At 39.8% G+C, this 26,335-nt stretch overlaps 1 protein-coding gene across 1 annotated transcript in view; it reads left to right on the top strand.

The window, feature by feature from the left end:
- The window catches only part of LOC126199584 (uncharacterized), a 168,680-nt gene that overhangs the window by 107,117 nt on the left and 35,228 nt on the right, over positions 1 to 26,335 (top strand). The window contains exon 3 of the mRNA XM_049936509.1: positions 3,831 to 4,121. Coding sequence (XP_049792466.1) covers positions 3,831 to 4,121 — 291 coding nt within the window. The remainder of the gene's footprint in view (positions 1 to 3,830; positions 4,122 to 26,335) is intronic.

The following is a 26,335-nucleotide window of genomic DNA, read 5'->3' as shown; positions in this document are numbered from 1 at the left end:
TTTACACATTGACAATGTGGTCACATACCCAGAACAATTATGCTGAAAAAGTTTGAGGTCTGGTGTTGGCATTGTAATGTAGGAGATGACAAAGGTCATGGTAGAGCAGCTGAACAGAATGATCGACAATTGTTAAACAAGGATAATGGAGTGCCCTGAAATTAAATAAGGTGATGGTGAGGGATTTAGATTAGGAAGGGAGACACTAAAAGTAGTAGATGAGTTCTGTTATTTGAGCAGCAAACTCACATAATGGCTTAAAAAGAGACGATATAAAACTGGCAATAGACTGTACAGCGTAAATCTGGAAATGTAGATTGGCAATAGCGAAGAAAGCATTTCTGAAAAATAGAAATTTGCTAACACGGTTTATCAATTCAAGTATTAAGAATCTTTTCTTGAACTTTATTGTTTGGAGTGTAGCCTTTTACAGAAGTTAAATGTGTATGATACACAGTTCAGACAGGAAGAGAATAGAAGATTTTGAAGTATGGTGCTACAGAAGAATGTAGAAGATTAGATGGGTATATCGAATATTTAATCTGGAGGTACTGAATCGAAATGCGGATAAAAGAAATTTTGTGGCACAACGTGACTGAAAGAGGGAATTATATAATAGGATTCAGTCGGAGGCATCAAGGAATAGTCACTTGGGTAACGGAGTGAAGTTTGAGGGGTGAGGATTGTAGATGGAGATTTAGGCACCCACTGTAAGCATGTTCAAATGGATGTGGGTTGCAGTAGTTGTTTAGAGATGAAGAGGCTTGGAGAGGATAGATTAGCGTGGACAGCTGCATGAAAGCGGTCTTTGGACTGAACCCCACGACAAACGACAATCCTAGCTTCACTTAAATCTTCCAGGCTAACAGGGCATGGTCGATATGTGAAACTTTGCCCTAACATTTCGTCTCCAGTTGCGAGAGACATCCTGGGAGTTGAAGTGACGAGCTACGATCAGAACCCAAGGGAGCACCGAATATGTAGACAATACAGAGGGCACCTTAGTACATCAAGTGACACTAACTACGTGACTATCTCTGATAGTGTCAGGGTTCTCAATTGAAAGTAACCAATCTTAATTCTGCCGGTGCACAGCCGACGTCTATATTTTATCTAATATGACACCTTCCTCTTCTCTGTTGAAATTATTATGGTGTTTATGAATCTCAATAGCCTCTCTTCTATACATGTGCATATGATGATGGGATGTTTTCGATAAGATGTTCGTCTCACTGAATTTTATTTCGTGATTACCGTCTTAGTACACTTGTTCTGCTGTGGCCGATTTAACCATATGTCCGAGACGGTAGTTCCTCCTATGTTCAACTAAATGGGTGTTAACACTTCGTTTTTTGCTACCAGTATGTACTAGTCCGCAAGTATAAGGAATTTTATATACACCCGATAAAGCCAAAGGATGTTGTATATCTTTTGTCATTCTTAAATATTGTCTTATCTTAACAGAATCAACGAAAATATCCTATGTACAATGGATATGGAGGGTAAGAGTCAACTTAATTTTGTGGGTGTGTCTGTAATGAAATGAGTGGGCGGCACATTGAGCCACAGGGTGATAGAAAGGCCATGCATACTGATTGAGGCTTTCATATAGATTCTAAACATCATCCCAGAGAAAAAGAAGTACTACAGAATCCTGGTGAACAGGGCTAACAAAATTTATAAACTGTTTTATTTAGAGGACGAGGTTAACCACCTATGGTCGACTTTTAAGAAGAATGGTCATCCTAAGAAGGAGATCAATAAGGCCTCCTAACGGAAAAGTTTTTCTTCCGTTTATCAGCAAGACTACAGTTCACACTGGGAAAGTGTGGAAAAGAACAGGTTGAAACCATTTTCAGACCCATGAGGAACATGAAAGAATATTTAAGAACGGCAAAAGATATACGACATCCTTTGGCGACAGCAGGTGTATATAAAGTTCCTTGCAGTTGTGGACTAGTATTTATTGATACCACGAAAAGAAGTGTTAATATACGTTTGGTAGAACATAAGAGGAAACACCGTCTGGGACACACGGATAAATTGGCCCTAGCAGAACACATGTACCAAGAAGGTAGAAGTGAAACGAAATTTATTGTGATGAGCATCTTATCGAATTTACAAACCCTGTGATAATTTTAACACAAAATAGGAAGTTGTCAAATTAGACAAAATATGAATGTCGACTTTGCACCGACAGAATGATGATCGATTACTTTTATTCGAGTATGTTGACACTGTCAGAGATAGCTGCTGTCACGTGATGGACTTTGGTGCCCTCTGTACCACCTATATGTTGGGTACTCTCTGAAGTTATGATTGCAGTTCACCACTTCACATGCGAGGAAGTGTCCTGCAACAGGAGGCGGAGTGTTAGGGGATAGTCTTACTTATTCACCACATCCTGTAAGCCCAAAAGTTTTAACAGAGTCTAACACGTACAGTCACGACACTCACTGCTGCGAAAATTATTGCCGTTTTACAGTTGGCACGACACTAGCGCCCCTACCGGCCACATAGCAACAGTGAGAAAACGTTCGTTTTTAATTATTTTTCTGCTACATTAACGGAATGGTTATTATATTTTTGCTTTCAGAGCGTCAGTACATTATCAAGAGACGCGAATTATGGTGAAATAGATCGATAAACAGCCGAATCTCACTGATTCAGTGTCATTAGATACACCTTATTCACGAAGAAATACTGTCGAATATATGTATAACCACAACGTGTACCGCTAAAATCAAGAGAATATAAACACATATTTCATTCACGAGAACTTATTTTTGTTGCCTGCACTAATCGCATTAGGTGCTTTCCTCAACACCTAACAGTTTTGTGTGGAGACTAATAAGTTGCACATTATTACACTAGGCCCAACTTTCCAATGCACAAATATTTCTTTAAACGTAACTATTTTCGCCTCAAAAGCAAAAATGTTGAAGATTCTCGCCGTTTGTGGCTCAGCTGTAGCAACAATAGTGGAGTTCTGTTTGTTGGACAAAAGTTTTATTTCTTTTGAAGTTTTATTATCATGTCTGTGTGGTTTTCCTTTCAGTTAAAGTCGTGGTGGCTCGTTTGGCATGCCACAGGCCTATTGCACTCCATAGAAGTTTCCTGCGTTCCACATTCACTAATGTGACTCGAAGTGTAGTACACAAAACTTTATGTTGTTTAGTAGGTATGTGAAGTTCTTCTTCTTCTTAAAAGAAAAGGCCATTCTTAAATAAATATCTGTAAATCACAAGAGAATCGTAAACAAACTATCCTTAGGAAACTAAAGAAAGACAAATTAAGTGTATTTTTTTAGTTAGCGTCGTTTTTTATGGCACAAACTATACTCCCCATTGTAAAAACTATGTTATAAATCAATACAAACGCTCCTATTCACACTCATCCAATATCTTATTCAGTTGTTTTGCTTCTGACCGTTTGGAGCACAGATGGCACAGAGTATTATAACAAAAATGAGCAGGAGTGTCATTTTAAGTAAAGTTAATACTGGCCATATAAGCTTACATCGTATGGTCAGCTGTCTTAGCTGTTCGACTTCTACAATAACGACAATAATAACAGACTAATAATTTTTGGAAAATTGAGGAGTGAGTAGCAGTAGTTTTACAGGTAAAGTGAAGACGTATGAAGAACCGTTGGAGGCGAAAAATTTGACTGCTTGGCTGGAACGTAAACACCGTGAAGAGTTGAGAAAGAAGCAACAAGAGTTGGCGAAGCAGCACGCGGAGCAGCTGCGGCGCCAGCAGGAGGAGGCGGAGCGGCAGCGGCGCCAGCAGCAGCTACAGCAGCGCCGCCGCGAGCAGGCGGCGCGCCAGCGGGAGCAGCAGGAGGCGGTGCGCAGGCGCGCCGAGCAGGCCGCGCTGGCGGAGCGCGAGCGCCAGGCCGCCGAGCGCCAGCGCCGCGTGCACGAGCTGCAGCGCCGCAAGGACGCGCAGGTGGCGCGCGCGCGCGCCGAGGACGCCGCCAGCAAACGCGCGCAGCGCGAGGCCGAGGAGCAGCGCAGCCGGCAGGAGGCCGAGCGGCGCGCGCGCCACGACCAGTACCTGCGCCGCAAGGCCCAGAGGGAGGCGCTCGCCCGCGAGCAGGAGCGCCAGCGCGCGCAGAAGGTCAGTGCTGTTCTGTTCTACATGTTGTGTAGATTGCACTCGGGGCCGTACAGAGTCGGTGGCGAGACAGACAACTGCCGAGAGCGCATGCACAGAGGGGGCGCAAAAACAAACTGGAGTGACAAGCTGCAGGGACGGATTCCTGAGTGGAAATGGGGGAAAAAAGGTCCTGTGATCAAGTGTCCAGAAATGCATTGTTGCCACAGGAGATGGTGCTGACGGATGACAGTTCGTCTGACCATGTGCCGTGTGTTCCTTGTGTGTTGCAGGCTGTGTGATACGAGTAGTATACTGTAAGCTGGAGAATGGTTCAGTATTCAGAAACAAGCCGGCACGGTGTTTGTATACGACCAAGCAGATGGAAACAGTTGAGAGGCAGCACAGTCCATCAGATCTGCTGTACTTACAGTCCACCACCTGAAAGTACCCACGATCAAACAAATGCCCGAAAAGAGAATGAAATGTTGTGTGATGTGGTTGGTGTGTGTGAGGGTACTTGTTTTGGTATAGCCACACCGCCTGTCGACCATTTCCATTTGCTTGGCTGTACACAGTTTGTGCTTGACATGAATACCAGACTATTCTGCTGCTCACAGTAAGCTGTGTCCAACACACCACTTGCAACACACAAGGAACACGTGGCACAACGTCAAGGAACTTTCACTCATCGTGCCATCTACTGTGGTAACGATGCATTTCTGGACAAATGTTCATAGGATCTTTTTTCCTTCATTTCTAGTCAGGAATCCGTCTTGCACTTTGTCGGTTTTATTAATGTTCATTATTTATTCATACAGAGCATCTCAAACCTCATGGGTCAAATTGAAACACGTGGTAGTGGGTCCACAACCGAATATATTGGGACAGGGAACCAATGATCGGAAGTGCGTATTTATGTTGTTATGGACATACACAGTGTAGACTACATAACAACAATACAGCTCATTGTAATTGTTCAAAGCGATGGCCTATAGTATCAATGCATGTATTGCAACGGTGCTTGCAGTTTTGCCGCACTCTTGCAAAGAGCCTGGGTGTCTGTTGTACACTGGAAGAGGCAGTGGGTGATAAACAGCTTGACGAATGTACAGGTTAACCTGTACCATATGCACAACACTATCCCTGGTGTCAGTTGTTCATTGCATCAGACAGCTTGTGATGTGTCCATAGTGAGGTATGTTCTGTGTACAGTGCATGATGCATAGTCAAAGATGGAATGGTTCTCACCGCAAGAGTTGACAGACACGAATTTAATGTGTGGTGCAGTACAGTGTAGTACCTGTAACGCAACACGAATGTACAAACATTGCTTTCTCAACAGGCGACATCCTGATTGGAAGAACTTTACCTCTTCAGGTATCAACTTACAAGAGATGGCATCGTTCATGCCACAGACAGTTGGCCGAGGTTCCCACCAGTAACGTATCTGAACATTTAGAAGAGATTGTGCTGGATCATGTAAGCAACCATCCAGCAAAAGGCACCAATCAACTTGCCTGTGAAATGTGCACTTTGAAGGATACAGTGTGGAGAATGCTGGTGGAACATGTATTACACCCGTATAGTAAAGAATGTGTGGAAGCACTGGGACCAACGGATTTTGATCCCCCCATTCACTTCTGTCAATGGATTATCCGCCACAGTGCTGTAGTACCAAAGTTCATACAGTATGTATTGTTCTCAGATGAGGCCTTATTCACCTGTGATGGTGTTTTCAACAGCTGCAACAGCTATATCCGGAATGGGAACAATCCACACACCACCCATATCAGGAACCAGCAGCAACAATGCTCTATCAACTTATGGGTGGACATTGACCAGGATCACCTAATAGGTCTCCTCATTCGCCTGGTCCACATTACATAGTGTTCCTGAGATATGTACTGCCACAGTTCTTGAAGGGTGTACAGCTTGTTGTCCAAGAAAGGATGCAATTTCAACACAACGATCGTTGGATCTTACACCTATGGACTTTTCCTCTGGGGTTATGTCAAGACATGGGTGTATGAAACCCCCATAGAAGCAGATGAAGACTTGCTTGCTAGGGTCCTAGTTACCTGTCTCCTGATACAACAGAAACCAGGGATATTTGAGAGAGTACAGCAGAACTTCATGTGCTGTTGCCATACATGCAGTGAGACAGATAGTCGTCACTTCAAACAATTTCTGTGGATTATGTTGTTGAAATATGGTATATCCTGTGTATGTTCATAACATGATAGGCGTGCATTTCCAACCATTGGTTCTCTTTCTCACTATAATCAGTTGTGGAGCCATTATCACTTGGTTCGATTTGACCCAAAAAATCTGAGGCACCTTTTATAGGAGTGCTGTCTCTCAGAAATAAGTTAATTAGATTTTATAAACATACCAGGTAATACGGGCAAACAAACTGCAAAGATGGCTGTCTGAAACATGCCCAAATTAACTGTGAAAATTACTGCGATAACGTGATAATGAATGTTATAAATGACACGCTGATTTAAGTAGTTTTATATATTCACCAGCCAATATATATGAGGCTGCACAGAAAAGCATTCCCTCCAAATTTTTAATGTTAAAGCCCTTTAAATAAAACAAACATTGTTAATATTCTACAGCTTTATTCTTCACACCCATATGCTTATTTCCCAACATAGTCACCCTGATGATGAACACATTTATCCCAATAAGAGACCTGTTTGTTTGTGCCATCGCTGTAGAATGCTGAACTTTGTTGACAGAGCTGCAGTCTCACATCTCCTTGCACCACTTCATCACTATAAAATTAAAGGCCACGAAGGTGTTTTTTAAGTTGGAAACAGACAAAAATTGGATGGAGCCAAATTGGGATTTCATGGAGAATGATTGATGACAGTGAACCCAGGTCATCAGATTGTTGCAGATGTCACAGTGCTTATGTGTATTCTGGCATTGTCGTGCTTAAGGAGAGAGTGCTCCTGAGTGGATGAACTCTGTGAATTTGAAACTCAATTACAGCTCACTGCTTCTCACACACTGGTAGAGTTACATAACACACCGTTCAGAGCCCTCTAGCAGCAGAGGCTGGAAATATGTAAACACGAAGAATAAAGATGTAGAAAGTTAGTAATGTTTGTTTTATTTAGAATGCGTTTATTCTGTACCCTGTTTTGCTGCCCTTCATGGCAAGCCATCTGGAGCTGACATTTCAGCAAGATAATGCTCGCCCACGCACAGCGATAGTTGCTACTGCTTGTCTCAGTGCTTGCCAAACCATAATTTGGCCAGCAAGGTCCCTGGATCTCTTCCCAATTGAGAGTGTTTGGTGTATTATGGGCAGGACCCTTAAACCATCCCAGGATTTTGACGATCTCATGCACCCATAGGATAGAATTTGGCATGATATCTCTTGGGAGGACATCCAGCAACTCTATCAGTCAGTACCAAGTCAAATAACTGCTTGCATTAGGGCAAGAGGTGGGCCAAAGTGTTAGGGACCTGCTCAATTTGTGAAGCTCCTTGTCCGGAGTAAATCATCAAGTTTTCCTGAAATTGTAATCTTTGTCTGGATGTGTACACCACATCTACCGATTTCCGTCCCATTTGCATAATTCCTTCTTCGTGTGCCGCTTTTTTTCTATCTTAGCATGTATACAACAAACTGCTTTTCTTTGAATTTTTTTGATGTCCTCTGTCAATCCAATGTGTAAGATTTCCATGCAGCACAGCAGTACTCTAGCAGAGGGCAGACAAGGTAATGTAGGAAGACTCATTCCCAAGGCTTTAATCGCTCCAGAAGGTGTAGAGGAAGGAGAAAAAAAGTATTTGTAGGTGATACTGCCAAGTAGGTTGTCAGGCGACTGACACATAATTTCCACATGACCCCTGTTCTTGATTTTACAGTTCAATACCGTAGTATGTGATGTCATCTCCTATGCTACAGTTTTCACTCCTTTTTTGTTTTATGAGACATCTTTCTGGCAGCATATGGTCATCTTGTTTTGCTTTGAATCATCCTTTCATTATGCAACCCCTCTTTTTTGTTCATCTTTGAACGTCTGTATATATGTCGAGTTACTGGTTATACTGAAACAACCTATTAACACGATTATTTGCAGACTTGACAGCTGTATCTTATACGTCATGTGAGATTTGTGCTTGTGCATTGACTTTAGAAGCACAACTGTGCATCCCCAACCGTGTGGTAGTCGCTGAGCCCACAGCCCCAATCACGCTCTGTGTCCCCTCCCCTTCTGCGTTGTCTGCGCAGATATGGGCAGACTCATTTTGTGCAAGCTCTACGTTAGTTCTCGTACCCATTGTGTTTCTGCTGACATGAAGAAGCCTGTCTCTCTGGGCATTACTGCTGTTGCCTCACTTTCATTTCCACACTTCATTTCATCCAAGTAATAGCTACTGTATTACCAGAAGAGTATCCCAGAGCGCAGTACCCAGGCGACTTGCAGGTTGTCTACATAACAGCTTCCAGGGGCAACAAAATTTTGATTTGGAATATTTCACATAATTACTGACTGAAGACAAAAATTTAAAATGCTGTCATAATCTGCTCATGAAGAGGTACATTATTAAGTTTGAAACTTTAATACAATAAGGGTCATACTACATTTAGAAACCATGGGGTTTGTCTTGAGGTGAAGTAGCTGATGGCGCACAAATGGCTGGACTTAATTTTTCCAGTATTTGAGAATGAGAGTACTTTACATATAATCTCGAACTGTTGAGTAACTTTTTCTCGACAACACCCACTCCGGTCTCCCCTCCCACTGGTAAAATGATGTAAGGAAAATGATTATCGCTTAATATATTTCCGCTGTTCACACAGTTAAGCCACAGCATCAAGTGTGAAGTTTTAATTTGTTACTTCTTTACTACTAACTCTGCTAGCAATGCACTTTGTAGATGTTATCTACATGTGTCAACAGAATTTACCTCTAAAATTATATGACTCTAAGACATAGTTCAGGAGATGTGACGTCACAAACATTTAGATGCATGAAAAACTAGCCTTTTAATAAGGACAGACATAGGGCAAAAATGCTTTCTTTTACTTAAACATACATATCTACAAAAATATTATTACAACTAAAATAGTAGAACTTGAGTCTATTAAGTATAACATAATACTTGATATCGTGTGCAGTTTTTGTCTGAAAATGTGCATCAACATACATTTTACAATGATTTGAATTTTTAATTACCATTGTTTCTATAATATACCTTCTCTTGTAAACTAAGCAGGCAATAAAACTGGAATTTCACGGTTTCACATTTTCATAAGAAGCTGATAAAAAGTGTGGAACAGATTTTTGTTTAAGGACATAGTTGCTTTGAAAGTAATTTTTCAGTTATGTGTTACCCGGGACTGTTCTCTTTTCCTCAAGTTTTTAAGGAGAACTTTTGTCAGAGAAATTATAATGGAAGAGGGCTGCATAGGATTATTCAATAAGTAATTCTTAATAACTATGCCAAATTTCAGGATGTTAGCTTTTATAGTTCCTGAGAAAAGATACATTATAGCTCAAAAATGTCAGTTTACAGCTATTCTCATTTAACATTTTTATTTCAGTTTCTTACAATCGTGTTGTACTTCTAGTGACTAATGCAGCCCACATTCATAATCTTTATTCTCTTCCTCGTCTTCCTGGAGTAATCTCTTCCCCTGCCTCCTTTGCCTGGCCAACTATTGCATTTTTTCTTCTGTTTCCTGAGCTTTGTTCAGTCATGCTTTATCAATGCTTCTGAGTATCTTCTGTCTGATGCACATGGATGGAAGCCTAGTCTCTGTGGGCTCTTAATCCTACGTACATTACTGCTACTGAACACTACAGGCATCTCATGCAGCTATTTTCACAACAATTGAGGGCACAAATCCATATAATGTAATGGAATAGAATAGAACAGAATCTTTATTGTCACATGACATGTCATATAGAATCATTTTATTGAAACATTGGTGACTCGTCAATGAATAATTCTATGCCTACCTAAGTATACCTAAAACAAGTTACATTAAAATGCTGCATATGGATGCTCTCAGAACCACATTACAACATTAAAAGATAATTACATGTTAGATTTCTTCATTTTTCTTAAAATTTCCACAGTGGTTTGAAATCATTCCTTTAAAGTGTTTTTCATGTTTGTTTCTGTAGTTTATAAATATGGACATACTTCAAAGACCAAATACTTTCATGAAAGTAGTATATATGTTTACATCTAGATATTTATATACATAGTTCACATGATACATAGTTTATAAGTATGGACAGATATAAAAAGAACATATACCTCCATTAAAAGGGAACATAAACATACACATACAACATAATGTAGAAAAAACAGGAAAACAAAACAGATGTAATATCTCCTACTTATCTTCCTCATTTATAAAGTCATCCACACTGTAGTAGCATTTGCTTTTTAAATGTTTTTAAATGTTTGGACAGGTGGATTCTAGCTTGCAGTCTTTCAACTTTGAACTTTCAAATAATGTTAGTCTGTGACAGGGTAACATGTAATTTTCTTAGTGCCTTGTTTCATAAGAATGTGTAAACGAATTTCCCTCAAAAAGATGTTTTTTTAATTCAAAGAGAAGTGTTTCAAATGTCAACGTGGAAGGAATTGTCAGTAAGTCAAGGCTTGCAAATAAAGCTAGCTTCTTTTTTCAACTCCCCAAAAAATTAAGCCATATCTTACAACTGATATAAAATAGGCATGATACACAATTTTCCTAACAGCTAAGACAGTTACTTTATTCAGAACCTTCATTGCGTAAACAAAACTATTTAACTGCTTCAGTAAGCAATCCATATAATCGGTGCATGACAAGTTTTTATTTATGGTCATTCCCAGAAATTTGACAGATTCTGCAGTTAGCAGTTCTCTGCCTTCATAACTTAACTGTGTTACATATTCAACAGTTTGTTTGATCCTGAAGTGTATAATTTGTGTTTTTGTTAAGTTTAGTTTCATAGCATTATTATTTATCCAATTTTCTAGTTCTTGAAGAATCTGTTTTGTTTTCTGTGCTAATTCTTCAGTGTTTTTACAGCGAACTACTGCTGTTGAGTCATCTGCATACAGAATGATATCAAAGTTACCTTACCTAGCCTGTCATTTATATAATATAGAAACAATAATGGGCATAGTTTGGACCCTTGGGGTACACCTGCTTGTATTTCCTTTCCGCTAGTGTGCTTCTATTTCCTTCCAACTAGAGCAAGCTTTCTCGCCCTTATGTTGTATAACTACTCTCTGCTTCCTACTTTTGAGATACAACTTGAACCAATTTAAAGATTTTTCATGGAAGCCATAAGAAGCTAATATGAGGAGCAGCTGCTTATGGTTTACCATATCAAATGCGTTACTAAGGTCACAGATGATACTGGATACACTCTCCTTGTTATCGAGGCATTTGCTTATTTTAATGATTAGTTCATTAATAGCATGCACAGTGCTTCTGCCCTTCATAAATCCATACTAATTATTAAGAATAATGACATGTTCTTTGTTATATTTTTCTAGTTGGTTACACACTACTTGCTCAAATATTTTAGAAATAATTGATAGTATTGACACTGGGCGAAAATTTCCTATTTCCTATTGTCTGTCCTTTTTGTGGATAGGTCAAATTTCTACACACTTCAGCCTATCCAGAAAGCAGCCCTGATTTCTTATGTGACAGAGTTGGGGTGCAATATTATCACATCCTGCCTTTATTATTTTTGTTGGGACTTCATCCTAACCTACAGATTTGAGATTTGTTTAGGGATTTTATAATGTTAGCCACCTCATAGCAGGATACGTGAGTGAATTTGAATTCTACTGATCTGTGCTGCATTATATTGGGACTTATGTGTAGAGGGGGGAGTTTCTCAATTTGTTAGAATTTATAAAATACTTGTTGAATTCTTCGCAAATATGACTAGCGTTTGTAATCATTTCCCCATCTATTTCTAATTTATAATTAAACCTTTTTGTTTTTACTGCACCTATTTCACTCCTTACAATTTGCCATACAGCTTTTGATTTATTTGTGGCATCTGACATGTATTTACTGTTTGCCATTTGTTTTGCCTGTTAACTACTTTACCAAATATTCTTTAGTATTTGTTTACATAGCTGACAAACTCTGCATCTTTGATTGCATGTGCAGTTTCCTCTCTCTAATACAAGAGATCCTGATGCCTTCAGTTATCCATGAGTTCTTTTTACAGTTTTTGTCTCGTGCTGTTATGAAGGGGAAGCATTTATTGAAAACACCCATGAATTCTGATACAAAAGCATTGTAGTTTGTGTTTACTCAGTGCTGCTTGCTGAAAGACCAGGATGTTTCATTTAGTCTTGAGACAAACATATTCACATTGTGTTGGCTGAACTTCCTGACTCGTTTCACTGTTACAGGTTTATCTAAATTTGGCAATGAGATAAAAAGGGAAGAATGGTCAGATATACCAAATTCTAAGATGAATTTTTCTGTAGCACCATAGATGATGCTGCTCACTATATTATCTATAAATGTTGCAGAAGATGCTGTTATTCTAGTGTACTCACTAAAGTTTAATGTTAAGCCATTTGTAGATAACAAATGGCTCTGAGCACTATGGGACTAAACATCTGAGGTCATCAGTCCCCTAGAACTTAGAACTACTTAAACCTAACTTACCTAAGGACATCACACACATCCATGCACGAGGCAGGATTCGAACCTGCGACCGAAGCGGTCGAGCGGTTCCAGACTGAAGCGCCTAGAACCGCTCGACCACTCCGGCTGGCTGTAGATAACATGTCCTTCAGAGAAACAGAAAACCTGTTATCAGCTCTTACATTTATGTTGAAGTCAGCAGAAGTTACGACCTTTTCACATAACTTTTCTACCTGCAACCTATAGGCCTACAACAAGGTTTCAAATTTGTCTAAAAATGCACATGTAGTGGAATAGTCAGGGATATGATATATACTAATAATTAATGTGCCCTATCCCAAAAGTTCAATGCAGCAGCTTTCAAATAATAGTTCCTCATTCAAGCAATTAAAAGTTTGCCTGACTTCAAAGCTTAGTCATTCTTCTACTAGAATGCATGATCCTCCAAAACCATTTTTTCTAAAAAAAACTCCCTACTAAATTGTAAACTTGCAGTTGTTTGCACTTTTAAGTTCGTTTTTACTGGTGCAGTTTTCACTTACGACTTTACCACACGGCGCCATCTTAATGCTTGATGTGATTGTAGCTCTCATTCATATTTTGTGTTCTCCCATGTACGCATTTTTTCAGCAGTTCAGGATTGCCTAGGTACGTAAAAGTTGGTTTTATAACAACTAAAACAGCAAGTGGTGAACCATGTTTGTGGGTGTATGGCTTTCCTCTGGCTTCTGCCTGAAGATATCTGCATCACGACATGCCACAAAGGGAATTTTGAGGGTTATCATCTGCGGAACATTTGTGGAAGAATATTGCCCACACAGCTTGCTGCATTTTTCTCGCACTATATAAGTTACCCCTAATAGCTTTATCATTATATATTTGTAAAGTGTGAATTTCCTTGTCTGTCAGGCTGTTAACACTTCCCAATGGTTTTCCGTCTCCTAAAAACTACATTGTAAACAAAGGAACGAGTAAAGATAATCTTTTCAAAGCCTTCTAGACTCATCTGTAGTTCGTTTCGATTATGTGAACGAAAAATTAACGCGCAAAAAAATTTCTAGCGTAAAGAAGGTATGGATCACAGCATAGAAAGATGGAGCATGGCAGGCACAGACGCCCAAACAGACTTCTTTAGAACGTATTTCCACCCAGAATTCGATTATGAAACTTTGCGATGTTATTCTTAACTAATCACTCTAATAAATTACGCAATAAAAAATCAAATTTTTTTCGCATTTTTGCCCTGCATCTGTCCTTAAAATGCAGTGCAAATTATCCAGTTTATATTCATCCAGTGTTTCATACTGAGAGCACCTAGCACTTCCAACAAATTTCAACCATAATTTCAAACCTTTCCTAAAGTAGGTGTAGCTTATCATAGGTTACTGCTTAATTCTTTAATAATATTCACTAGATAGCCCCTAGCAGTTTACTGTAGGTCACTGTTTCTTTCTTTAGTATCCACTAGATAGCCCCTAGCAGGAAAATAAGCACCAGATCTACCTTCTACCATACATTTTTATTGTTTTTCGTTGTTGAATGTCCTTTCTGCCAACTAGAGTGTAGCTGTTAATCTTGTGCGGCAGTAGGTTTTCTTAAGTTTCTTATAGTAAATCACATATTAGCTAGATGGATAGGGACTGTGTCTGTTGTGTGCGGATGCAGAAGGAGTTGGCCACAGTCCAAACGGAGCTGGAAGCTTTGTTGGCCACAGTCAACAGGCTCCAGAGTGCTACCTTGGGGTGCAGTGGGGATGGGGTGCCTGGGTTAGCCTCTCCTGTAATAGATATGCAGGGGCAGATGTCACAGCTCCCTGTCACCGAGCCGACTTCAGGTGCGACTGAGCCAGCCAGCGTACTCTCACCTCAGTGCGGGTGGTGGACTGCGTAGAGGTCTCAAGCCTCAAGGCAAAGGCTGCATAGGGGACACAGGCTCCTGCCAAATCCCGTGCCTGTGTACTTTGCAAATAGTTTCAGTGTGGTATCTGATTCTGGGGGGGGGGGGGGGGGGGAGAGAGGCTGAGCCAGATCAGAATGCACCATCTGCCAGGATAGGGGTCGCTACTTCAGCAAGGTCTGGACAGGCACATGGGGATAGGGGTTTGTTAGTAATTAGGAGCTCCAATGATAGATGGGTCATGGAGCCCCTCAGGAACATAGCGGCAAGGGTGGGGAAGAAGTCCAACATTCACTCATTGTGCTTGCCAGGGGGCCTTGTCCGGGATGTGGAAGAGGCTCTTCTGGCAGCTATCGAGCATGCGGGGTGCAGCCAGCTGCAGATTGTTTCACATGTCGGCACCAACGATGCCAGTCATTGGGGTTCCGAGGAAATCCTTGAGTCCTTTCTACGGCTGGCTAAATTGGCGAAGGTGGCCTCCATCTCTCGAGGAGTGAAAGCCAAGCTGATGATTTGTAGCATCATACCCAGGGTGGACTGGGGTCCTCTGGTTTGGAGCCGAGTGGAGAATTTAACCAGAGGCTACGTCGACTCTGTGATGAAAATGATTGTAGATTCCTCGACCTATGCTATGAGGTGGGAGGTTGTAGGACTCCCCTCGATAGGTCAGGTGTGTACTACACATAGGAAGCACCTACATGGGTAGCACACTACTTCTGGCATGCACATGGGGATTTTTTAGATTAGGTTCCTCCCCACAAGAAACAAACCATTGGTCTGAAAAATTACCAGCTCATGTCACTGATGTGGGTGTGCTAACTGTAAAAATTCTTAGTTCGCTTAAACAGTCATTCCAAAAGGATTTAAATACACTAAATCTCATGTTAGTTAACTGTAACAAGATCCCCGAGTTACTCTGTGAAATAAACAGTAGTAGTGCCAACATTGTATTAGGTACCAAATGGTGGTTGAAACCAGACATAAATAGCAGTGAAATTTTAACTCGGATTGGAAAATGTTAAGGAAGGTTAGGATTGATGCTATGGAAGGTGGTGTGTTCATTGCAGTTAAAAGCTGTTTAAATGCAGTTGAGATCGATACTGGGTCAGACTGTGAAATAGTCTGGATAAAGCTGTAAATCAAACAAGGAGTGATCATTGTATTAGGATGTTTTTATAGACCACCAGCATCCGCAACAAACATTTCAGGGAAAGTCTTGAGTACATGGGAAATAAATATCCAAATTATCCATTAGTTATAGGTGGAGACTTTAATCTGGTGTCCATTGACAGAAAATTACACGTTTATCATAGGGGGGCAGAAGCAAAGACTCGTGTGAAGTTATTCTAGGAGTGCTCTCAACATACAACCTTTTATAAAACCAACTTGAGATGGGAACATATTAGATATCTTGAAGACAAGCAGACCTGATCTTTCTGAGAAAGTTAATCTAGAAGAAGGTATTAGCGACCATAATGTCAGTGTGGCTTCTAAGTCATTGGAAGTTGAAAAAAAAAAACCAAAGAAACAGCGTAGGGTTTTCTTGTTTGGGAAAGAAAATAAGAGTGTCATTAATGAATATCTTCATAGCATTCACCACAGGACACAAAGCTATTGGGCATCTCTGTCGGACTTTAAAGGTATTGTCCACTATGTACTAGAGAAATATGTGCCTAGCAAAAATACAGGAGAGAGAAAAGATTCACCTTGGTTCAACAAACGTATTAGGAAGTTGCTGAGAAGGCAGAGAATTTTGCACAGTCGTTTTAAACTGACAAACAGAAATTATGTGAAATGAAAGCAGCTGTCAAAAGGTCAATGAGAGATTCTTTTAACAAATTTGAAAGCAATATTTTGTCTGCAGATTCTTAAAATAATCCCAAAAAATTTTGTTCATACGTAAAAATTTATGAACGCTACAAATAATTCAATACCTTCTCTTGCTGACAGTATGGGTAGTGTAATGGATGATGATAAATAGAAGGCTGAAATTCTAAACCTAGCTTTCAAAAACTCATTTACGATAGAGGACTGCAGCACTATTCCCCCTTTCAAACAAACGCAGGGATGGCTGACATAATGATTAGTGTATCTGGGATTGTAAAACAATTAAGATCCTTATGTGCCAGGAAGGCATCTGGCCCAGATGGTATTCCCGTAAGATACACACAAATATAGCACAATTCTTATCCATTATCTATCAGAGATCATTGGAACAGCGGAAAGTTCCACAGACTGGAAGAAGACTGAGGTCATAGCAATCATAAAAAGGGTAAAAAATCAGATACATATAATTAGTGGCCAATTTCACTGACATTGATTTGTTGTAGAATCATGGAACATATTTTTTGTTCAGACATAATGGCCTTTCTAGACTCTGAGAAGCTCATCTGCAGAAACCAGCATTGTTTTAGGTAACAGCGGTCATGTAAGACACAGCTTGCCCTCTTTGTGCATGATATACAACAGGCTCCAGATACCAGCTCCCAGGTTGATGCCATATTCCTCGACTTTTGAAAGGCGTTCGACTCAGTTCCGCACTGTCACTTGCTCCAAAAAGTGTGTACTTATTGTCTATCCGATGACATATGCGGTTGGATAAAAAGTTTTCTAACAGACAGAGAGCAGTATGTCATCCTGAATGGGGTGGCTTCAACAGAAACAAGCATAACATACAGGTGTGCCCCAGGGCAGCGTAATAGGTCTGCTGCTTTTTACGATTTACGTAAATGATCTGTTTTATGGTATTGATAGTGGCATTAGACTGTTTGCTGATGATGCTGTAGTCTAGAGGAAAGTAGTATCACACAAAAGTTGCGAACAAATCATTGAGGATTTGCAGAAAACAAATGCGTGGTATAATGACTGGCAGTTACCTCTCAATATTAGTAAGTGTAACCTACCACATGTAACAAAGCGAAAATCCCCATTAATGTACAAGTACAAAATAAATGCCCAGTCTTTGTAAGTGGTAACATCCGTCAAGTATCGGGGTGTGACTATTGGAAATGATCTCAAATGGAACAATCAGATTACACAAGTAAACTCTAGATTGTGGTTTATTGGTAGAATCCTGAAGCGATGCAATCCTTCAACAAAGGAAATTGCTTATACTACTTTAGTTCATCCAGTCTTAGAATATTGTTCATCTGTATGGGACCGTTACCAGTTGGGTCTGATTCAAGAGATTGAGAAGGTCCAAAGAAGAGCGGCAGGATTCGTGACTGGTACATTTAGCCATCGTGAGAGCATTACAAATCTCATAGAAAGTTTGAAGTGAGACACAGTTGCAGATAGACGGTTGACTACGCGGAAGGGGCTGCTCACTAAATTACAAAATCCAATGTTCGCCAAGGATGTGGAGCATATTTTATTACCACCAACTGACAGATTACGCAATGATCACCATTCAAAGTTAAGTGAAATTAGAGCTTGTACTGAGGTGTTCAGACAGTCGTTTTTCCCTCATGTGATCTGCGAGTGGAACAGAGGGGGGGGGGGGGGGGGGGGGGGGGGAACATGGCTTTGGTGTGAATAGTGCCCTCTGCCACACACCGCTTGGTGGCTAGCAGAGGATCTGTGTAGATGTAGAGAGTTTTTTTTCTTACATGCTTAAAGGCAGATATTTAACACATTAACTCATCTGTGAAGCAATCAGATGTTTGAAGCTGTTTTTATGTGCAAATTCGATTGTTTACAGAATTGGGGGTTTACTGGTCATAAAGAAATGACTGCTAGAGAACAGATGTCTGTCACTAACATGGTTTCTGTCATACTAGTGGACAGTACTGCCACATCACCCCATGCTTCAATTTGGCCACCCACAACCCAAGAATCTTTAAGAGATTGTGCTGTTTGGAAAACATTTGCCAAGGGGGGTTTTCACAGAGTAAAGCCTCGTGTTGCACTTCCTAGTCCGAAAAAAAACAGGTGATTACAATGTCCACCATAGAGTCTTCATAAAAATCATTATGGGCATCAGTAATGAACTAACACTTACAACAAATGCCATGAAGTTTGGCTCCCAAGGCCGTGTATGAGTGGTTTGGTTTCTTATGGCATCAGGAGAATTCAACTCACACCGCTATCACATGCATTCATTTGTGATGGTAGTTGGACAATAAATTGCATGTGAGATCAAGAGTAAGAGTGTTCAGTTCCTGTAAAGGTGCAAGCTGACACAGTAACTGATACACAGGTGGAATCCACAATAGGAATAAGGCTTTGCATGAAAGCCAGAAAATGCTGTCTGAGGCTTTTCTTCATAAGCTTCCCAATCCTTGGCTGAATCATCATACAGAGATTAGTACAGGATTAGTACCCTGTCAGCTAATGGAAGCTGACAATGTGTTCACTACTGAAGTAAGCTCTTCAATCAGGGCTCGTAGCATGGCATCCATAATGACTAAACCTGATGAAACCACACTTAAAGACTGCCAATGTGGAAACTGTTCCAAGCGCATCACCAGTTATGTAGTAACCAATAAATAGACAAAACTGATCCAAGTAAAACAAATATGACTTCATTCATAAGCCTCTGAACAATAACAGAAATAAGCCTCTCATGACTCCACACATAGCGAGGCAAAAGAATCATACAGAAGGTGCAACATAAGCAATACGCAGGACAATTAATGTGAATGTTACAAACTAAAAGCACATAGTGAGCTTGAGTCAGCACTGCTCTGCAGTCATCAGTAGACAGCACGGTGGATACCATACCTGTGTTCGCTTCCTGCAGGTGGCCTCTAGTGGCCAGCCCACACTTATACAGCTGGTGGTTGATTTATGTACACATGCACAGTGACACTACACTTAAAGCACTCACACTCACAAGCATTAGTAGCAGGATACAGTACATTAGCATGATGCAAGAAAAGAGACATGAACTAAATTTAGCATTGTTTTGTCACAAAAGAAAAGATCAATGTTTCATTAGGTAGGTTGGCATATCAAAATGTCAGTGACTACACCAGGAAAATATTTTTCACAAATTCACCACCATTGACCAACTCTAGTACTGAGAAAATGCCTATTTTGGTTAAAAGTTTTGAGGGGGTTTATAACTCCAAAAAAAGTACATCTTTGTTTACAGGTTATTTCCAGATATCAAGAGATGAAATCTTAGCATTTATGATTGTGCTTGCTTCATTAGCACCTTTAGTAACACTGGGGTAATATTTATTTCACATGATATAGCCATAAACACATCAATCTGCTTGCTGACTCGTTTCAGTTTTTCCTGCGGTCTTGTTTGGTCCTCTTCATTCACTGTAGATATCACAGTTCATAAGGAGGTTTGTTTTCAGTAGAGGACTCCCCAGTGTGATTCAAAAGGTATGTAACAGTAATGCACGCATCTGCCCAGTGTTCTTTTGTCACTTCACTAGGGTTGAAAGCTGACTCACCAGCCTTAACTACTTAAACAGAGAGCTCCCAGTCTATTGATAAAGTGAGCTGAGTTCCATATATGATGTGAACATTTGCCCACCAGTGGCCTAAGCACTGAAACTTGATGTTTGGCTAAATCAGGGACACCACTATTGCTTACTGCTGGCCATAAAGGTAGGCCTTCTTATGAATTTTAGGAAGACTATTCAGTTTTGGTGGTACACAACCATGTGGTCTTAACCTCTTGATAGGTGCAGAGGTCAAGAATGTGATGGTGCTGCATCTATGAGTAGCAAATATTCAGGTTTGCAATCAAGAATTAAAGATGAGTTTATACATTGTTCAACACATAATTTAAGTTCTGTACTAAATGATTCTATCATGAATGTGTACAATCCACAATAGTGCAGTTTCCTCTTTCTGCAAGAACATTTTGCTGTCATGTGTAGGGTGGAATGATGCAGTGACCGAGTGATGCAGTGACTGAGACTTTCTTGTCATCAAACTCTTTTTCTTTGTCACATCTGAACTGATTTTTTAACTTGACCATTTGTCTTAGCTTCATTCAAGAAGTGTTCCAGGGTGGTATTGACTTCACTCTTCTGCTTTAGGAAGGAAAATTTACAGACATTGCTAAAAGGTCTCTAAAACACACACAGTATTGAGCTTTCTGAGAGACTCTATAGACATCTACATCTACATCTATGTCTGTACTCTAAAAACCACTGTGAGGTGCAAGGCAGAGGGTATGTACAATTCTACAAGTATTAGGGTTTCTGCTGGTTCAATTCATGTACGGAAAGCGAGAAGAGTGATCATTTGAATGTCTCTGTGCATGCAGTAATTATTCTGATCTTATCCTCACAATCTCCATGTGAGAAATATGTAGGGGGTTGTAGTACACACCTAGAGTAATCATGTAAAATTGGTTCTTGTAACTTTGTTAATAGACTTTCTCAGGATAGTTTATGTCAGTCTTCAAGAGTCTGCCAGTTCAGTTCTTTCACTATCTCTGTGACTCTATCCCACTGATTAAACAAACCTGTATCCATTCATGCTGCCCTTATCTGTATATGTTTAAGGTCCCAAGTTAGTCCTATCTGGTATGGGTCCCCCACACTTGAGCAATATTCTAGGATAGGTCACACAAGTGGCATAGGTCCCTTTATGCTGGCATGGATTTGTTCCCCAATAACTATTGGTCAATTCATTAAGTCCCTGAATGACAAATTATGTATTTTTCTCAATGAACAAGCTTTGCATAATTCTTCTTTGCACCCATCTACACTGATGTTCAGCTGCTTCAAGCTATTTTTCATGTGTTGTTTGTGCTGATGATCAAATCTCCTGGAGAACAAGTGAGAACTTGCTTCAGTAACAGAAAGTACATTTTTCAACTAAGCATTTTCATAGCATTATTGAGCTGTATTTAAATTTTCACAGTTCCTTGTACAAGCACCAACATGCTTACATCTCTTTTTCCAATTGAAATCTTTTCAGAAATGATGTGATTCATGGAACCCCTACCAGAGTACCAACTGTCAGCTTCAACACAGCTCTCAACCAAGGCATCAAAAATTTGTGACAAAAATGCAAAATCCTTTTTAGATTGATTGATGTGAATGCTATTACGTGCCTTTTTCATCAGAAATTCTGCTGTCCAGTGGCCTACCTGCCCACATTTATGACAATGAAATTCTTGTTTTGCATTTTCAAGATTCTTTTTTGTTTTTTTTACTGTTTTCTTCATAGAACCTCTATGTGCAACAAAGGCACTTGATTCAACGTACTTTGATCACATAATGCAACCATGCACAATTCTTCAGTCAAAAGATTCACACTTTGATTTTTGGATGGAATTGTATCCCGCAGGTCTTTAAAATTGCCATAATATTTGCATTGCATGGATAAAATTTGACAATGGAAAATGCTTTCAGACAATACATTTTCTTCATGCTTGTGCAATTTGTCATTCAAACCCATAAAAAGATTTTGCACCTTTGCAAATTTTTGTGCTAATGTCCTCTTTGTTATTACATTAAAGACAAAAAATGCTTTGATCATGTTCAGTTGTTGCCAGCTGCTATGTTTGAATTGTGTATGTAACTTATTCTGCATTTCACTTGTGTTGCCTTTGAATATGTCTGCTTGTGTCTGTATATGTGTGGATGGATATGTGTGTGTGTGCGAGTGTATACCCGTCCTTTTTTCCCCCTAAGGTAAGTCTTTCCGCTCCCGGGATTGGAATGACTCCTTACCCTCTCCCTTAAAACCCACATCCTTTCGTCTTTCCCTCTCCTTCCCTCTTTCCTGACGAAGCAAACGTTGGTTGCGAAAGCTAGAATTTTGTGTGTATGTTTGTGTTTGTTTGTGTGTCTATTGACGTGCCAGCCCTTTCGTTTGGTAAGTCACATCATCTTTGTTTTTAGATATATTTTTCCCACGTGGAATGTTTCCCTCTATTATATAGATAGATAGATAGATAGAGAGAGAGAGAGAGAGAGAGAAGAGAAGAAGTCATACTTCGTGCCGACTGTGTGTCCACAACTTTGATTGCCGGTTCACTGAATGAAGGATTGCCCACTCTTAAGTGTGTACACTGGTTTATCAGTGATATCAATGCACTGGTAAAAAGAATGGAGTCTGTTGCACTGTTGCTTTCGACAAAATTTTATTTAGCACCAGCACCTGATCTCTGGCTGGAGCCACTGCCAACAAAATTATATCTTCCTTAGAAACAAAGTTTTTACACCCATGGCTTCAAAATGACTTCAAATGGTGTACAAATGTAAACAAAATAAATGGAATTCTGAACTAAAAATGTTTTATGCTATGTTTTTTTCTTCATTAAAACAAGTTTTCTCACTTTCCAAATTTCCTACTTTGCCCATTTTCACAGCAACCTACTATACAGAATTATATTCTGGAGCAATACATCACCTAGTTCAATCTTCCCATATGGGATGCAAGAAAAAACAATCTGGGCAACTGGGAAACCAAGTGTGTTACATTGAATGACCCTGGCACTAGCCTAGATTTGCAGAGACTGTGGCCATTCGGTCATCATTACATGCAACTTGTTCACCACTTTAGTGTAAGACTTGGAAACTTACTACATTGTGGGATCTGGGCCATGTGTGAAATATTAGCCTGCTGAAAAGGTCTTAAGAATTCCAGGTTTGGGGATACCATGTGCATTTTCTTTAGAAAAATGCTTAAATAATAAAGACAATCCCCAATGGTAACACTGATGGATTGAACAACAGGGCTAATTTTTGAACCAAGTGCTGTAACTGAGGTTTTTGGAGACAGCAGAAATGGCCCATTGGTAGTTCAGGCACTTAATCACACTTACCTGAAGAGGCAGTCCAAGGCATTTTTATATACTTCTGGTCTTCTTGAGTTTACTCAAATGGTTGAAATGCCAGGATATCTGGCAAAGTGCCTGTGACTGCTGCAGGGGTGAGCTAGTTAAGTGCATAAGCAAGTTGCAACTAATCACTTTACCTGCTTTATTCCTCTTCATAGTTGGTGTCTCTTCTCTCAATCACTGTAACAACCTGAAAACTGTTGGTGGCGGAAGGATAGTTCCAGCAATTTAACACATGTAGTATGTGTGTTGGATATTAATCACTTCTAAACCACTTTTGAAATATTAATGTTGGATGGCCAGTTCAGGTTCCAGGTCACTTTTAATATAGGTAAAATGATGTTACATAGTGTAACTCTGAGCACTATGGGACTTAACTTCTGAGGTCATCAGTCCCCCAGAACTTAGAACTACTTTAACCTAACTAATCTAAGGACATCACACACATCCATGCCCGAGGCAGGATTCGAACCTGTGACCGTAGCAGTCGGTCGCGTGGTTCCAGACTGTAGCGCCTAGAACCGCTCGGCCACTCCATGTTACATAGTGTACTTTGTTACAGTTCTACCTATCCAGTTTTAGTGGAGTAGACCTACCCGTAATGAAATAATTGGCAATTGTTTAGTGTGGCAAAAGGATAATTAACATAATAGTCATTAGATTACTCACCATATTTGGTGGTAGAATAATTCCACCAGGATACAGGATAAAATGCAGTTTTTTGAGTTCTCACTAATTAACACTGTCTCTTGCCACACTGGATTTTGTCACAGCAGTATACCATTGTCAAAGATACTCACAATCATCAAAGTCAAGTGTAAATTCTCAGTTCAGATTAATTACAAGATATTGTCATTGAGTTAATAAGTTACACGCAGATATGACTTGAATGTGATACATTTTATGAGCTGTTACCTCTACTGGACAGATTGTGCCAAACTTTCCCATACCAATTGGCATTGCTGTTACTTGCATTATTTTTTGCCAGAGAATTTGACACAAAATGACATAGCTTCTAAGATTTAGGACCATGTACTTTCAGTCTAACTGACATATTTAAAATGTGTTATGACTCCATGAATGTTAACTCTAGATGATGTTTGTTGAGTCATAATGTGTGCTCCGTTCACAACCAGTGCCTGCTATCATGGTATAAAGGATCTGAGGATGGTCGAATACTGACTGAAAGTGGTAATCATCGAAATAAATGTTTTATTGAAGTTTAGACTGTTTGTAATCCATTTTTAAAGTACTTTTTGTGTGAGACCAAAGTTTCTCCAAGAGAAATGTTCTCAAAAATTACTGACACAGTTTTACTTTTCACGCATTTTATATCTGAAGCCTGACTTTGACATACCGATGAACATAGCTGTTTTGTGTACGAATACTGTTACAGGCTGGGGTGTAGTGTGCTATTTAAAGACTGATTGATTTCATACATTAAATAAGTTTTTGAAAACTATCTGGGTTAGATTTTGTCATTTTGAACGAATGATGAATTTTGACAGTTGTTTGGTTTATGGGAAATGTTGAAGGTTAGTAAATTATAAAAGTATATGGAACCCTGTTATGATTGGGAATATCTTAACTATAAGTATGGCATCTATCTTGAAAATAATTGTATATTATGTAAAATTTTATTTATTTATTCAAGATTGTGGGGTACAGTACAAATTTTCACCTCCTGTGGAAGGCTACTGTAAATTCGTGTAGCACTGGTATTAAGGTTTTATTTATATCTTTTAAATTCTTTCTGACATATTTTCAAATTTCTAGTACATACCTACAGGAGAGTTGGAGGACTGATTACTTGAAAGAGGGGTTTGCAAGAATCTGTTTGTCAAGCATGATGCATTTCCCATACAGCTCTTTTGTGAGATAAGACAGTGATTGAACAAGGTGGTGTATTACTCCAGAATATAATTCTGTACAATAGGATGCTGTGAAATTGGACAAAGTAGGCAGTTTGGAAAGTGAGGAAAACTTGTTTTAATGGAGAAAAAAACGTAGCATAGGACATATTTAGTTCAGAATTCCATTTATTTTGTGTACATGTGTACTCCATTTGAAGTAATTTTGAAGCCATGGGTGTAAAAACTTTATTTCTAAGGAAGATGCAATTTTGTTGGCATTCATTGTCACACTGGTTTTGCATGCATCAGCTTGAAACAGAAACTTAGGAATGTGTTTTTTTTTTGTGTTTATCAGTAGCTTTTTCCCCTCAAGCCTGCCTCCGTAGCTGAGTGGTCAGCATAGATGGCAGCCATGCAGAGGACCCAGGTTCGATTCCTAGTACTGCCAAGGATTTTCCCTTGTTGGTAGCAGTGATACAGGGTGCACTGAGCCTCTTGGTGCCAATTGGTGAGCATCTTGGCCAAATAGTAGCACCACCATGGTCTGGAAAGTCTGCAAAACTGTTGGGAGAGTGGTGTGCTGAACACAAGCTTCACATGCACCACATGCAACACTGACACATGCATGAATAAAACAGCAAAGAGGCCCTACAAGACCTGTCAGTTCAGCAACACCCTCAATACCACACATGCACCTTTGAAGGGCATTTGAAAAATGCAATCACTATGATGACTAGGTGCTGACAGGATAGGCAATATTTTCTATACCCCTGAGATTTCACAAGTGAGAAGAAGGTGCTAATGCAGTGATATAGTGACACTCAGGTGAAGCTGTGTTGATAGTTTAGCCTATCTTGCTGGTGTGTATTCATTGGTGAATACATGTGTCTGTACAGGCACATTTTTCAAATGCTGAACCTTGGGGTCTTAGAGGGAACCTTTGCCCTTTTATTCAATGTTGCACTCAACTTGATCATGGCATAGGAGGGTGCAAAGTAGGAAGGTTGAGAAAGCATAAACATCCTTTGCTGCTTCGGATCACATTCAAATTTTGTTGAATGGTTTGAGTGGTCCCTAA

The sequence above is a fragment of the Schistocerca nitens genome, chromosome 8 (assembly GCF_023898315.1).
Source record: "Schistocerca nitens isolate TAMUIC-IGC-003100 chromosome 8, iqSchNite1.1, whole genome shotgun sequence".
NCBI classification, from domain to species: Eukaryota; Metazoa; Arthropoda; class Insecta; order Orthoptera; family Acrididae; genus Schistocerca; species Schistocerca nitens.
Note: the sequence above shows the minus strand (reverse complement) of the source record. Positions and strands in the feature narration are given on the sequence as shown.